General features: G+C 40.2%; 1 protein-coding gene across 1 annotated transcript in view; it reads left to right on the top strand.

The window, feature by feature from the left end:
• Rab21 (RAB21, member RAS oncogene family) overlaps positions 1-3,994 on the top strand; it is a 37,460-nt gene extending 33,466 nt beyond the window's left edge. Inside the window, exon 7 of the mRNA XM_050135482.1 lies at positions 1,844-3,994. Within this exon, the coding sequence (XP_049991439.1) occupies positions 1,844-1,986 (143 nt within the window). The 3' untranslated portion in view covers positions 1,987-3,994. The remainder of the gene's footprint in view (positions 1-1,843) is intronic.
• The last annotated feature ends 12,924 nt before the right edge of the window (positions 3,995-16,918 follow it).

Genomic DNA, 16,918 nt, shown 5'->3' with positions numbered 1-16,918 from the left:
TAGTTGGCTATGGCCTCAAGTTCATGTTTCTACAAGCACCCAAGGGGTGATGCTTTCAGTTCTCAGCTCATACTTCAAATAAAGGGTTTCAGATAAGTCTCATGCCTTAAGATATTTATTCTCCATATATTCATTTAAAAATCCTGTAACATAGATACTAATATAAATCCATTTCATACATTCTAAAACATACCTAGAAATGAGAAACTTGAAAGGCTGACTAAATAAGGAGAAGCGGGGTTCTGTACTGTGTCACTTCCTCTCACTGCAGTGTCTGGCTCACCCCAGCTTGAGAGTGTTCTTCATGACCCGTGCCCTGCACAGACTTTTGGACACTTACTGTTTTAAAGACTTGCCCTCTCTTCTTCCTTCATCTTGTTGATTAAGTATCCTGCAGAAGTTTCCTCTGTGTCATTGTCTTGAATTTTCATTCTTGTAAACTTTTTCTCAAAAAGGAGACATTTTACTTTTCAATAAGGTTCAATTTGTCAGTTTTTTCTTTGTTTCTTATGAATGTGTGAGTTTTCTTTTAAAGAAATCTCTGTCTCAGCCAACAATCACAAAAACTCCTCCCTCTCCCCCTCTGTCCCCTTGTGTGAGATAGAGCTTCATGTAGTGAGCTCTGTGTAGCAGAGACTGTCTCTGAACTCCTCATCCTCCTGTTGGCAGCCCCAAGTAATAGGGTTACAGGCACATGCTCCCAACACCCAGCTGTTCACTGTCAGGACTCACGTGAATTTTGATATGTTGTGTTGTTTTGTTTTGTTTCTTGCCATGTAACTGACTGGCCTGGGACACAAAGAAATCTACCTACCTTTGTCTCCTGAGTGCTGGAATTGAAGGCATTTACCACTACACCTAATTCGTGTAGTTTTCTACTACGTACCATGCACATGAATGTCTCTCTCTCTCTCTCTTGCATATATACATATGTGTATATAAGTTACTTCAACTGTGAAGCTCCTGCATCTTTTTATTTGTTTTAAGATTCATTTTTGTGTGTGTGTGTGTGTGCCAAAAGAGACCAGAAGAGGGCAGTGGATGTCCTCTCTCCTGCTGTTCTCCATCCTTGTCTTTGTAGTTAGGACTTGTCTGAACCTAAAACTACATTTTCTTGGCTAGCGTAGAAACCAGCTTAGAAACAGTAAGTCCCAGCTATCCTCCTGTCTCTGTCTCCATGAAAGTCAGTAGACTTCTTTTGGAAAACCGAACTCCTTATGCGGGAGCTGGGATCCAAGCACCATGTCTTTATGGTGTTGGAACACTAACTGCTGAACTCCTCTCCACCCCTTCAGTTCTTTGTACTCTTTCAAATACCATTTGGTTTAGTATATATATTATTTTTAATTACACATGTGTTTAAGTGTATGTCTGTGTGTGGATATGTGCACATGAGTGTTGGAGGAAACCAGAGAGGAGTTACTAGCTTCTAGATGTAGGACCTGGTTCTTCTACAAGAGCAGTGTGCTCTGTTAACCACTGAGCCATCTCTCCATCCCCTTAAATACCATTTTCTTAAAGAAGTCCTATGCCCCAAATTTAATCTCTTGTGCTAAGAATAACTTGAACTTTAACCTGTTTCTGATATGTTTGAAAAATCTCGAGATTATACTTAGAGTACACAGTGTGTTGTGTTTCCTCTGTTGCTTTGTGGCCGTTACAGCACCAGGTGTTAGACCTTCTGCCTTCTAGGTCTTAAAACTTGTCTTGAGTTGACACAGTACTCATTATGTACCATGTCTGTTGACTGAAGCTCATGACTAGTTATCACAGCAGAGTAATGGCCTTGCAGAGAGGGAAAACTCCAAAGACGGGTGTGCTCATGTTTGCTTTCTGCTTTCAGGAATGATAGAAACGGCTCAAGTGGACGAGAGAGCTAAAGGGAACGGCGCTAGTCAAGGTGGGGCTGCTAGGCGAGGCGTGCAGATCATCGACGATGAACCTCAAGCTCAGAGCGGTAGTGGAGGGTGCTGTTCTTCTGGATAGCTGCTCACACCTATGAAACTCAAAACAAAACGGAACTGTGGATCATTGCCCTGAACATGAAGACTGCCATATTCCAAGTCACATCATTTTACCAATGGAGTTATAGAATTAACAGTATTTTAAATTACGTTTATAACACTGCAGAGACCTTAAGTGCTAAACTTAGTGGAGTTTGTGACCAGAGAATTGGCATTTTCTACAAATGTTAACAAAGCAATTACCAATGGCCTTTTTACATATTTTTTCTTTAATGAGGAATAATATGCATGTAGAAAAGACCTACTTAAAGGCTTCATTTATATTCTTTTAAATCAGATCTTTATTTAATAACTTATATATGATGTTGGAATGGTATACATTTTTGCAGTCCTTTGTATTTTGTGGTAGTTTGAATTGTATCACTTCTAAACAGCATACTGTTTTTGTTTTTGTTTTTGATTAGCAGATACCTGAAGTTCTATTTTTGCAGGGTTTGCACAGGCCCCTAACTGTCTACTACTTTGATATAATCTATAAACATCCTGTATGCTGAGCTGGTAAAATACATTGTAAATTACATATTAAATATTTTATCTGCTTTTACAAGCGCAAGGTGCAAAAGTATATACAATTGTCTTATTGGAGACTGTAAAGTGAATTACCCGTTGGTGGATAATACCTAAGCTTTTTGACGCTGTTATAATGATCATCACCCTCCTTCACTTGTCTTAATGTGAAAGTGGTGTGTTTAAATTTATACATACTTTACTTGAATTATTACTGTTGTCACTTTTTCTTTTTTTCCTTTTCCTTTTTTTTTTTTGCCTCTCTACATCCCAGAGATCAAAAAGCAGCATTTGCCTTTTTAGTATTATTATTATTAAACAAGATTTCTCCTGCCAATTTTGTTTTAGAACAGTTACCTTAGAAGGATTTGAGTGGAGCTTGCCAAGTTTCACTTCTGTGACAACTTGAGTCTTTTATAGGGCTTTCCCTGAGATGGGTTCACTGGCCTGAGCAGAGGGGTCTTAGGTAGTAGCACTGACCAAGGCTTATTTATATAGCATGTTGAGTGGTGATTGATGCTCCCAAGGCAGCACTTCTTCATCCCTTAGGATGTTTTAGTGGTCATTGCTTGTCAAAAATGAATATAGAAAGCTGTATTTCATTTTATAAGAATTATTTGAGTTTTTATGGGAAGAAGCATTTTATAGTACAGTTACAGCAACGCTGGTAAGATTTATTATAAAATCATATTCTTGTTTATTTTATAATTAGTCCTACATTGGATTTTTATTCTTTTAATTTTTTTTTTTTTAGCATTGGACTGAAATTTGTTCATTTAAAAAAAATCAGGCACTGCTCACAGGAGAAACAGATTGTGGACATTAACATAAATTGTTCTTGTTCTAATATATCTATTTTCTCATTTCTGTCTTGCTTGGAAAACTAGTAAATGTTGTGTGTAAGATAAGATGGAATGGTCCCTGGATTTACTTTTTCTAGGATTAGAATATAGTAACACAGTTAGTAAGCATTTCTGAAAATACAAGGAGGTGATGGTCACTAAGCAAATACTACCATATTCTTAGGACTAGCTTAAATCTAGACTGAAAGTTGAATGACTTGACACCTTACCATCTAGATAATAGGAACTTAGCATTGTGTTCTTTGAGCCCTCTGTTTAGATTATTTACTTGTCCACCTTGCCAGATTTCAATCATTGACTCTTTGCTATGTGCCTGAAGACGGTCAGAACGGAAAGAGTCAAGAGAGTGAGCTGCAGCTGTGTCTCATTGCAGGCCGATTGTGCTGTGCCATCCCTGGGTTCCTGTGGAGTTGTGTTTATGCAGGGGCAGAAGGGGCAGCAGAAACCATGAGTCATTGGAGGATTTGTCCCTATGCGCTGGCTTTTTCAAGAGTAAAGACTGCTGCCAATCCTACTGTTGTAGATAGGAAATACACTTCCTCGTTGGAATAGAATACTGTTTTTTAAACTAGAGATGGAATTAAACTAAGTTAAACTTGATCATTGGAGACCTGTGCTTGAGTTTTTCACTCTCAATTCCATACAGGAGCCTCCGCTCTGGAGTTGCAGGTAATCATTCCTGGGGTAGAAACTCTCCTCTGTATTGTCCTTTGCCACCTTACACGCTTCATTCTCTCTTTAAGCCTGTGATCCACGCTAATTCAGTAACAGATAGGAAATACAGTATACCTGCTGTGCTCTGAAGCATGCAAGAGCCTAAGTGGAATGAGGGGAAAAAAGAGTGGAAAGATCAGTCAGCTGCATGTGCACATAAGGGAAAGAGTCTGAGACTAGCAAGGATTCCCTGGCACTGTCTTCTCCCCATTCTATCTGTATGCCTCACCTAATAATTGTGCTACTTGGAAAAGGCACAAGGCACTGTGTGGTATGTATTGAAAGTAGATGCTAGATGGGATTGATTCTCCACAAGTGGATACATGTCACATAACCCAAAGTTAGTTTAAGACAGTCATTAATTTCATTAAGTATGCAGTCACCATTTCTGTAATGAGTAGCTTGCTGCTTGTTTTGCTTTATGATGATGGAAGGATGTGTTTAAAAATGTATTCTGCAACAGTTGGGGATAAGCAGTAATCTGAAAAGAAATGAGTACCATCTTGTTATGAAATATACATGCTTGTTGTTTCATGTGTCTCCTAAGAATACCTTAAGATTATGATTATTACTGTATTGAAATTTTTTTTAGATATTAGCTCTGAATTATTAGTCACCCCCTCTTTCATGTTAGAGAGCAATGATGTTTCTTTTTTCTCTTTTTTGATTTCTAGAAATAAAAGGTAGAGTTGAGGAACTAGAAGGAGATAGGATAGAAGTCACATATACATAAAACTATCTGATCCAACAATGTTTATCATCACTTTGACAAATACATTGCTTTTGTCATCAAATACTTTCTAGATAAGGCAAGATACACATTATGTGCCAAATAATTAGAACATTTAAAAGAGTGTGATACTATTTATTTCTTTTGGCTTTAAGTTTATACTTTCTGTTTTATAAATGCTGTCAGACTTCTACACCATGGATTCTTAATAATTATTGGAAGATAATTGGAGGTAGCATTTGCAAAGGTAAACTATATTATCTCTTGATATGGTTTGATTTGTTCCTTTAACTTCCAAATTATCTTTTGATGTCCTTGTGACCATTTTGAATCTTGAGACTCTCCAGGAAAAGGTGTAGATAGTAGTGACTAATAGGAAGCTCACAATTATGTATAAAGAGACTTTATGTACTTTCCTAAAATACAAAATGCATTGCCCAGGTTTTCATAATTAAAGCTGCTACTCACTGAGTTACATGTGCTTGGCTTCATCACAGGCTACTATGATGCTATAGTTCATTAATATCTGTTACAGAGTAATACATTTGTGGCAACTCATAGGCTACTGTGTTGCTATAGTTCATTAACATCTGTTACAGAGTAATACATTTGTGGCAGCTCATCATAGGCTACTATGTTGCTGTTGTCTTTAACACCTGTGACAACATTAGGACCACTCGTCATAGGCTACTATGTGGCTATTCTTTAACAACTGTTACAGTATTAGGACCACTCATCATAGGCTACTATGTTGCTGTTGTCTTTAACACCTGTGACAGAGTATTACGACCACTCATCATAGGGTACTGTGTTGCTGTTGTTCTTTAACACCTGTAACAGAGAATTAGGACCACTCATCATAGGCTACTATGTTAGTATTGTTCTTAAAACCTGTGACAGAGTAATACATTTTGTAGTATGAACTAAAGTTCATGCTATATTTATGTCTTGGCTTTGATGGCCTTTCTCTTTTCAAAAAAAAAACTAGTTAATTTTAGTTTTGAGCACAGTTTTTCTAATTGCATTTTAGCACTATAATATTGAAGGAAAAAAGGCTGGCTGTAAACTTGCTATGTAGCTGAGGATGACCTTGAATTCCTCCTGATCCTCCTGCCTCGACCTCTTTTAATGCTGTGCACCACGCAGTCGGTCTGTGTGGTGCCAGGGAATCAAACCTGGAGTTCTGTGTGTGCTAGGCCAACACTTCAACTGAACTTCATCCCTAGCCCCCAAATTGAGTTCTTTAAAGAACGTCCTGTTTGAAGCAGAAATGCTTCTCATCTAGACGGACACCCTTACATTCAAGAGACCCTGAGCACTGCTTTTGCTTACCCAGGATGTTGTCTATCGTCTTTGCCAAGACTGCAACTTAATGCTGTGCCTCACACCTTTTAAACTCTTCTCTCATGACTTTCACATTCCTTTACTTATTTTATGTATGTGTGTATGGACACCTGGGAGCCACAGCACATGTGTGGGAGTCAGTTCTCTCTTCCCACCATGGGGTTCTAGGGATCAAAGGTGGTCAGGCCTTTATTTGCTGAGCAGCCATGCCAAGTATTTTGACTTCTTTGAAGTTTGCTTTTGAAATGACTATGGGCTTTGGCTTGCATGTATGCCTGTGTACTGCATTCATGTCTGGTATCCATGCAGGTCAAAAGGGGGTCAGATCTTTTGGAATGGGGGTTAGAAGTGGTTATGAGCCATCATGTGGGTTCTGGGTTCTTCACAAGAATGGCCACCCTGGGTTGTGTGGTGCCCTTCCTCAGACCTTCATCCCTTAAATGCTACAAGTCAGAAGGTTGTGGTTGACTTTTTAAATGGTCTTTATTTCCAGTATACCCTACTCTTGGTTTTGGTATTTCTGGCAACTGTGTCATTTCTTTTTGAAGCACTAAGCTGATGTACTTTATTTGAACCGGGGAAGAACAATGGATGGTGAGGAGCAGGATAAAAGAACAAAGTTGGAAAAAGATAAACTCATTCTTGATGAAGCTGATTTTGCTAGTGAGCTATTTTACGGAAACTGTCAATGTACTACTAGAAATGTAAGCATTCCTGATCTTATATTTAGTTGTGCAGATATACATTTTAAGGGAACAAAAGCAGAGCTAATGTGGAAGGACCCTGATACCCGCTCCCAGACGGTAACCACTGCTGGTACCTTTACCTTATATATTTGCATGTATATTTATTCACATAAACAGTCTTAGGGAGTTTAGATTTTTATGTACATTATATTTTATTACACATATTTTGAAACTTTTTTCTCCTACTAGTGTGCCTAGGAACTCTGAGTAAATAATGTTTTCATTTTTCAAAATTACTTATTTTTATGTGTATGGGTATGTTGCCTACATGTAGGTCTGTACCACATGAATGCCTGGTGCTGCCAGAAGAGGGCTTTGTACCTCCTGGGACTGGAGTTGTCAGTGGTTATGAACCACCATGTGGGGGCTCAGAATTGAACCCCAGTCCTCTGGAAGTGAGGACTTAACCACTGAGCCATCTTGCCAACCCTCATTTTCTCCCACATCCCTTTGGGTGTTTGTTTACTTTTTTAAAAAAAATAGCTTCTGACTCCCTAAAAGCTTCCCCAAAAGAATCTTGTCAATGAGGTGACTCTCACTGATATATAATGTGAATGCAGATGACTCCTCAGTATCTCCCTTAAGCATGTGAACCCAGGAAACTAGGAACTGCCTTCAGTGCACTTGCAGCTCATCACTGTGTGCCTAAGGTTTGCTTGGAATATGGTCGTGGTGATATTTTGTTTGTGCTCTAACAAATAAAGCTTGCCTGAAGATCAGTGAAGCAGAGCAGCCAACCGTTAGTTCTTACCTCTAAAAAAATCCTCAGACTGAATGCCTTGAGCTCCTTTCTCCTCCCACCTTATTATATTTCCCTCTCTGCCCAGCCATATCCTTTCTTGTTTCCACATCCCTAGTCCTGGGATTAAAGGTCTGTGACTCCCAAGTACTGGGACTAAAGGTGTGAGTCACCACCACCTGGCTCTGATTCTCTTTTAGACTGCCTTGGTCTTGTGTAGCCCAGGATAACCTTGAACTCACAGACACCTGTCTGCTTCTGCCTTCTGAATGCTGGGATTAAAAGTGTGTGCCACTACTGCTTGGCCTCTATGGTGGCTAGTTCCTCACTCTGATCATTAGGCAAGTTTTATTTGTTAGATCACAAACAAAATATCACCAATATGGTTTTATTGGAAGGAGTGTAGAAGGAAAATATAGATGATGGGGAAAGAGTATGGGGAAAGAGTAGAGGGTAAAAAAACAAGAGTTTGATTCTTATTATTCATGTAATGGGACTTCATGCTACCCCAAATTTCAATTTATATTGACCTGTACCTTAAAGTAAAGGACAAACACTCCCTCAAGATTTTCTTTTTCCACTATCTCCACTTACCTCTTAGAAGTACTTGACAGTTTTGTTTGTTTGTCTCACCTACCAAATTGTGTACTTGAGTTTATTGAGTGTGGTTTCTACCCTACATCCAGTTCCATCCTCACCCTACTGCCCAAGGACAAGCCAGGGTTATGCTTTTGAAAGAAAATTATCAGTGGTGACATTATGGAAGTCGAAGTTTGCTTACCCAGTTCTCAGGATCTTTATGTAAAGCAGATTTTTAAAGAAGTATCCTGAGAAAATGAATTCGGACTTGGTGTCATTCCCAACAGAAACTAGGGGTGGGGAGTGGGGAAGAGAGTTTGTCTTTGAGATTTCTACCTGTGTCAGTCTGGGCCAGGCTTGCTTTTCCTTCCTGGGGAGTGTAGCATTGTCTCCTGGTCACTTGGCAGGTACTTCTCTGCATTTTTTTTATTTTATTTATTTATTTATTTATTAAAGATTTCTGTCTCCTCCCTGCCACTGCCTCCCATTCCCTCTCCCTCCCCCCATCAAGTCCCCTCCCCCTACTTCTCTGCATTTTCAAGGCTGTTGTTCACACAAGTGTCAGACACAACGTGTGTGCTGGAGAATGAGCAAGTGTATTGTTTTAGTGGAAATTCTACGAGCAAGTAGTGTGTGCTAATGACTATTTCCTTGTAAATTGTAAAGATGTTTAAGATCCAGCTCATCTGACTTCTATCCCTTTCATTTGGATGCCTTCCTGTTTGCAGTGTACATATAACAAGGGGATCAGGTGATCAAAGTGCTTTTCTTTCTAGCAGTTGTAGATGGGAACTAAGAACCATCGTTCATGATCTGAGATACACAAGTATGTCTGGATATGAGATCATCCGTGCACCTGTAGTCGCATTCTGTGTGATGAAAATGTACTGATTTTGGGGGCGGATAATAGTAAATGGAATGATAGTAAGTCATTTTGAGGTAAAGATAGACAGTTTTTTTTTTTTTTTAAATAAGGTCTCTGTAGTCAAAGTTGTACTCACACCTGTGATCCCCTGCCTAAGTGCTGGGATTATATATGTATACCCCAACACTCAGCTCTGAGAAGAATGTTGAAGTCCTCCAGATAACACCCACTCAAGACAGATTAAAATAAAGTATATTTTCTAGATTCAAAAGGGTGGTTATCCTCAGTTCAAATTGCATTTCTAAATGTTGTCATTGCGGTAAGGAAACAAGTATCTTTTGCTTCTTTGAATAACAGTTTTATTTTAAGTTTATGGGTTCTTTTTAAACCTAGAAGAAACAACTTAACATAGCCAGGCATAGTGGTACACACATGTGATCCCAGCAGGAGGAGGGAGGACTGCGGTTAGTCCGGGAACAGCCAGTCTCAAAGGCCAAAGTGGGCTTGTATGGGTGGAGAAAAACGTGGTTCAGCTGAGTGCTTGCTTAACAGACACAAAGCCCTGGGTTTGATCGCCAATGTCATTCAAACTAGGCATGGTGGCACACATCTGTAATCCCAGCACACCTGAGGTGGAGGCAGGAGGATGAGAGTTTTTGTATTGTGTGCAAGTGTGCACACCACACTGCCCATGCAGAGATCAGAAGATGACCTGCAGGAATCAGTTCTCTCCTCATGTGAGTATTGGGATTGGACTCGGGTCCTCAGGTTTGGCAGCAAGTGGCACCACCCATGGAATTATCTTGCCAGTCAGGATTAGAATTTCAAAGTCGTTCTTTGCTGTTTAGTGTTCAAGGCCGACTTTGGACTGCTTGAGACTGGTCTCGTCTCAACAACAAAACAATCTTGGTAGGTTTTTTTTTTTGTTTCTTTGTTTTGCTTTTTTGTTTCTATTTTTTGTTTGTTTTGATTTGATTTTTCCTGACAGGGTTTCTCTGTGTAGCTCTGGATTTTGTTTCCATTTTGAGAGATGTTTCTTTGTTATTACCACACAGTAAAGCAGAAAACAACAATCCACTCCCGAGTCCAGTAAGCCTTTTGCAGATTGCAACCTGAGAGAGGTTCTGTATTTCTAAATTTATTCTTAAAATGTGGATGTATTTCTTTCCTACCTGAGATTGAAGGTATAGGTTAAAAATAATTTAACAAATCCTTGGGCTTTTTTTCTTTTCTTTTGGTTTTTCGAGATAGGGTTTCTATGTCTAACAGTCCTGGCTGTCCTGGAACTTGCTTTGTAGACCAGCCTGGCCTGGAACTCACAGAGATCCGTCTGCCTCTGTCTCCCAGGTGCTGGGATTAAAGGCGTGCACCACCACCACACAGGCAAATCCTTGGATTTTTTCTGTTCATTTCTTTTTTTTTTTTTTTTTGTTTTTGTTTTTGTTTTTTTTATTTGTTTTTCAAGACAGGGTTTCCCTAGGCTAGTCTTGAACTCACAGGAATTCACCTGCCTCTGCCTCCCAAGTGCTGGAATTAAAGGTTTGCACCACCACCGCCCGGCCTTCTGTTCATTTTTTAAAAATGATTTTTGTGTCTATGCATGTTTACATGTGTGTGGACACATGTGGGTGGGTATGTGAAGGCCTGTGGTTGACATCAGGTACTTCCATGATCACTCCATTGACATTGACAGATTATTTCATTTCCCCAGAACTTAACCCATTCAGCACCTTATATGATTTGACTTTATTATACTGTAATATAAAAAAATTACCCTTAAGGAGTTGGGGAAAATAGCTCAGTGCATAAAATACTTGCCACAAGAATGCAAGTGATTGCTCTTTGGGGGATGAACCTCAGTAAAAAATTTCTAAATGCTTTCTAGGAGGTAGTTACTGAGAAGAAGTCATCTTCATTCTTCCTAATGACAGAAGATGACCTGTAATGATCCCATCACGAACTTGAAAGTAGGAACTTTGGAAGACTTGGGGCTATCTCCTGGGCTAGGAAATGTTTCGTCTTGTCAAAGGCTGTACTACAACTCTATATATATCAAGTCCATATTGCTCTTTTGTAACTGGAATATGTTCTTTAACTGGAAAGTTGGTGTGGATAGTTCCTCAGCATTAGAAGCTTTTATTCAGTAGTAAAGGTACAATATTTTTGAAGGACGTGACTTTACTGAAGTGGGTTAAAGCATTGGTAAAGGACACAGTTCTGGGCTAAGGAAGGATAGAAGGTTAGATCGTTTATCTTAGATAAGCTGCCTAAGGCTGACTTTTATTGTTTGTTTTGTTTTGTTTTTAATTTGGGTTTTGGCTGTACAGCCAGTTTGAGGCCGGTGCCAGGTGTGAGCTACATCTTCTCTAGTTGTCTCAGACCTTCTCCTCCAAGCATTACAGACTGCTGTCCCTGCTTTTGGTTACTCTTCAGAACTTGGTACCTATTATACACACTTGAGTGATAAACATGGACAAGTCAAGCTGGTACTCATCTGGGATCTTCATCTTTATTAACTAGCTTTCACAGTGCTGGTATGTTCTGTGCATGTACCAGCGGAGAAAACCCAGTGAGCTACACAATGAGTGCCCTGGCAAGATGTGTCCATGGTACAATGGTGGCACAAATGACATGGGAATAGCCAACTGCATTCTGGTTAGATTTAAAGCCTGCTACACAAGATGGAACTCAGGCCCAGCACTGTTAACTGCCTATGACCTGTGGCCAGTTGAGCCATAAGTCATAAGAGAACATAATGCTATTATTTTGCTAAATAGACATGTGAATTGGCCCTATGTTGTAGTGGTGCTGTTTCCTTTTTTGATATAGGCTCTCTTACTTTGTAGCCCTGGCTGGGCTGGAACTCACTATGTAGACCAGGCTAGCTTTGAACTCTCAGAGTTTTTTCTGCCTCCCAAGACATTAAAGGTGTGTGCCATCATGCCTAGCCTCCCCGCTAAGTTTTTTATGCCCACAGACTAGTTCATCTCTCAGTTCACATCAGTGAAGCTTCTTTTTGTAGTAGACGATGGATACAAAGATCCACGACTGGTCAGTGGTGGCAAGTAACAAACTGGAGTACTCAGCCAGCTCATCTATAATTTGATGTTCCTTTATAGGATATTTAATGCAAATCATAACACACATGAAGTCAAATGAACTGCTAAAACATTTCAATGTACAGACAGAGAAATGCTCAAAAGAGCCTCAGGTTAAACAGAACCGGCAAGAAAACACGCTGAGCAGAAAAATCACATTGAGTCGTAATCTGGGATACCGAACGCCAGATACTGAATGTTGTGGGTAGACCTGTGCTTTAAATAAATGATTGAGACTTTAATGCTACTTGTTTCGCTTCAGAACCGTATTGAAGATTGTGATCTCATCAGCTGGAACTCCAAATTTCTTATCTGCCCAGGGTGGGATGGTTTTAATCTTTAAATCGGTGCCTTTGGAAATGTACGTCTCCTTTAAGAGTTGAAAGTTGAACGCTTCATTGGTGGCTCTCGTCTTTAATCCCAGCACTCTGGAGGAAGATGCAGGCAGATCTCTGAATTCGATCCAGCCTGGTCTTATAGAGAGTTCCAGGACAGCCTTGGCGGTTACACGGAGAAACGGTGTGGGAGGAGGAAGGAAGGGGTGGGGGGAAGAAGTTGAAAGTGACACAGTCACTATGAAGTTCACGGACTAAAGGGCAGGGCGGAATGAACTGCTGGTGTTGTAAGAAGGAAGAGACAGAGCAGTGGAGCTTGAGGGCTGCTTGAAGTCGCCCTGGAGGATGGTGCCTCACAGCGTGGGGACTGGCAGGGGCAGAATCGAGACACATCGTTAGCCACTTTCCTAGACAGTTTGAACAGTTGCTTTTGGTCTTACTCCCTTGAATTTTCATCTACCTTTTACTCCTCGCTTGAAAACAGTGTAGATAGTAGAATTCTGATGACGTCTGAAAATGACTTGGAGGATAAGTTTATCAAAGTAGAACTTAGTGTCTTCTTTTTGCTTTTTATTTGTTTGCTTTAGTTTTTTAAAAGATGGACGTCTTAAATCTGGTTATATGTATAGAAGCCATGGTTGGTGGGCCCTGAGGGACATCAGTCTTGCATTGCTTGGCATCTCCTTCAGAGAAAGGCACTGATGGTTTAGCAGACAATGAAAGATTACTTTCCTCATTCCAAGGTGGAAAAAGCAGGATTTCATGAGTGGAGTGGGAGCATATCTGTGGGTGGGGACGCTGCACCAGGTGAGATGAACCCTTGAAGACGTTCTCAGTCCATCCCCACCCCCAGTTACAGGATTCCATTCTATACCAATTAATGCCCTTCCTTTAACTGCCAACACCCTCTGAGGCGGAGACTTAAATTATTGGTGCCTGCCAATTATAAGGTTGGCTGTACCAACCTTATAATTAGGGCATCTGTAGTTGAATGTTTTTCTCTAACCTGCTGGTCCCCCTGGACTGGTTTCTTTCCTGCTTGCAGGTCCCTGCAACCACTTATGAAATAACACTAATAGCAATTAAAATTTGTCCAATGGTTCAGGTGTTGCGGGAGGTCCTTCCGCCCCTCCAACCAATAGCTGCTGTGATACCAGCCCATTGGGGCGTGGTCTCTCTCCCTTTAAAAAAGCGGCTATTTCCTCTGCTCGCTCTCTTCACTTCCTGCTCCGCCGGAGACTAGACTCCCTTCCTGGTTGTGCAGATGGCTGTTGTCTGGGACGGTGATCTGTAAGTTTTCCCCTTTAAATAAATAACACCCTATTAATCATAACTCCAAACTGGTGTGGCCTCGTTCGTGACTTACGCCTTCATATTACTGACTAGCTCTCACAGTTAAATTAACCCATTTCTACCAATCTGTGCATTGCCATGAGGCTGTGGCTTACTGGTGATGTCCCAGCATGTTATTCCTTCATTGGCTACATGGTGTCTCCCTGACTCAGCCTTCCTTCTCTCTGTATCTTTGTTTGAGTTTCCCACCTAGCTATATTTTTCCTGGTCATTGGCTGAAACAGCTTAATTCATCAACCAATAAAAGCAATGTCCATACACAACATACAGAAGGACATCCCATGTCAGGCTTCGGTTTCATTTTCTACAACTTCAGCTCTGTGGCTGCAAGAGAGAAGATTCTAGAGTCACTTAGATTTTCTGTGCTGATATTGGTGCCCCACTTCCAGAAGTACTGGTCAGGACTAGAAACAAAACCTGTCTATAGTTTTAAATTTTTCAGATGGTCCTAATTCTCAGCCAGGGTTGCAGAAAACTGGAATAAGTAATCCTTTTTTAAATATTTACTTATTCACTTATTATGTATACAATATTCTGTCTGCATGTATGCCTGCAGGCCAGAAGAGGGCACCAGACCTCATTACAGATGGTTGTGAGCCACCATGTGGTTGCCAGGAATTGAACTCAGTACCTTTGGAAGAGCAGGCAATGCTCTTAACCACTGAGCCATCTCTCCAGCCCCCATAAGTGATCCTTAAGAAGTTGGATAGACTACATTATAAAACAAAAGCAAATCTAGTGGGAGAAGTGAGCATCCCAAATGATTGTCCAAGGCTCTCTTTAGTAATATTGGGCCCTTGACAGCTACAGTTACTTTTTGGTTTTTTTTTTTGTAGCCATAACCAGTAATTGGATCAAGACACTCGAGGAGACATGAGAAGAAGACCTACATACTTAAAATGGTTAGTTTATGAGACTTGAATAACAACTAAGAAAAAAAGTCAAGAAGCATCCTTCTTCCTTGAAGCTTTCTAAAAGGTTAATTATCAACCGGTTCTCTCAACCCTTAAATTGCTTCCTGAGAGTGGATTAGAAAGAGGGCATGAGTTCCATTAGGAGACTGCAGTAGCCCCGTAGATTAATTCTTATTAAATGGCACCCCACTGTTCATTTTTCACCACCAAAAGGCTAACTTCATCCTTGTTCTGAGCTTGCATATTGGGCAATTTTGGATAATTGCATGTAGAATGATAACCTTTGTAAGTGCCACAAACCAAGGCCGAGAAAAAAACTCATCCTTGAAATGCAGTTTTAAATCCATAAAGTAAAGTTTGGTGCCTTAAAAGAGAGTATGTGAGTTTTATGGTATCATATTTTCCCCCAGAGGACACCTCCAGTGTTCTCTGATTCCATAACGATTCAGAATTAATACATATTATTGGTACTACCTGAGGCCCAGGAACAAATGTAGCTCTATTTTGCCTGCTCAAAGATAAGTATGGTTAATCAAAGATTATGTAATTTTGGTCATAGGCACTTCATTTGCTTTTAATATTCTCCTTATGAAGAATGCATTTCCGTTACAAAAACTCATGTGAAGAAGGATGCATTCGAAGCTTGTTCCTCATAAGGAGTAGCACTATTTTCATGGACTACATGGAAACTGTTCCCTTCGAATTAGCAGGGTCGTGTAAATAAATTGATGAAATAACGTGCTACAAGAATTGCTTTTGAAACCCCCGAACAAAAGCATTAAACGAAAGTTGATTTTTACCAGAAACGGATGCTGCATCTCTTCCCCGAGCGCCTGCACTCTCTGTCATGATTTGTGTTCCTCGATGTGCTTTCTCTCGTGCTTCACTAAATTCGAGGGCAAAGACGGTTTGAACGTGTTCGTGGCTGGCAATTTAGCATTAATTGTAACACTCTGTAATCCAAATTACAATCTGTCATTTCCAGTCAAATTGGGAAGCGTTGCAATCCTGTTTCGGAGTTTTACTGCTATTGATCACAGCTCCCTCATTTGTGTTTTAATACACCGTGACGAATCTCAGAGTGGAAAGACAATCTTGTAACAAGCCAAGAAACAAGTATTGTTCTTGTCTATAATAGCAGCAGAAATTATTCCCTAACAGATGAAAAGGAGAGATATAAAATGGTAAACGAAGGTTCATTTAAGGAACTAAAAGCCACAAAAAAGTCTTCGGTTTTCTAGAATGAATAAACTAAGTGAACCAGGATTTTTTTTCTCTGTTTGTTTTTATGTTTTAGAGAACAATTATAATATTTTTATATTTATTTATTGGCATGGGGCGAGGAATGTATGATAAAATGTGTAGGTCTGAGGACAACTCAGTTGACTGTCTTCTTTGACCATTTGGGTTTCAGGGATCGAACTTATGCAGTTAGTCTTGTTGGCCAGCATCTTTAGCCATTGAGCTATCTTGCCTGTCTGACAACATTCTTTTGCAGGGGGGCTTTTGAGACAGGGTTTCTCTGTGTAATCCCGATTGTTATGGAACTCACTCTGTAGACCAGGCTACCCTTGAACTCACGGAGATCCATCTGCCTCTGTCTTCCGAGCACTGGGATTAAGGGCGTGCACCACCACCACCACCACCACCACCACCACCACCACCACCACCACCACCACCACTTTACAAAATGGTAGCCTGACAACCATTTTGTAAAAAGATGTTTTTATTGCATGTGTATGAGTGTTTTACCTATCTGTATGCCTATATGCCATGTGTATGTAGTGTCTGTAAAGGCCAGAAGAGGATCTCAGATCCCCTGGAACTGGAGTTACAGATGGTTATCAGCCACCTCTTGGGGGCTGGGACTTGAACCCAGGTCCTATGAAGAGTAGTCAGTACTTTTAACCTCTGAGTAATCTCTCTAGGCCCTAAAAATGCTTTAAAAGAAAATATTACAAAATGCTTTATAGATTAATATTATTTTTAAAGATTTTTTTGGGGGCTGGAGAGATGGCTCAGAGGTTAAGAGCACTGTCTGCTCTTACAGAGGTCCTGAGTTCAATTCCCAGCAACCATATGGTGGCTCATGACTATCTGTAGGTAG

The sequence above is a fragment of the Alexandromys fortis genome, unplaced genomic scaffold (assembly GCF_014885135.2).
Source record: "Alexandromys fortis isolate MF-2015 unplaced genomic scaffold, M_Fortis_MF-2015_v1.1 scaffold_24, whole genome shotgun sequence".
Classification (NCBI taxonomy): domain Eukaryota; kingdom Metazoa; phylum Chordata; class Mammalia; order Rodentia; family Cricetidae; genus Alexandromys; species Alexandromys fortis.
Note: the sequence above shows the minus strand (reverse complement) of the source record. Positions and strands in the feature narration are given on the sequence as shown.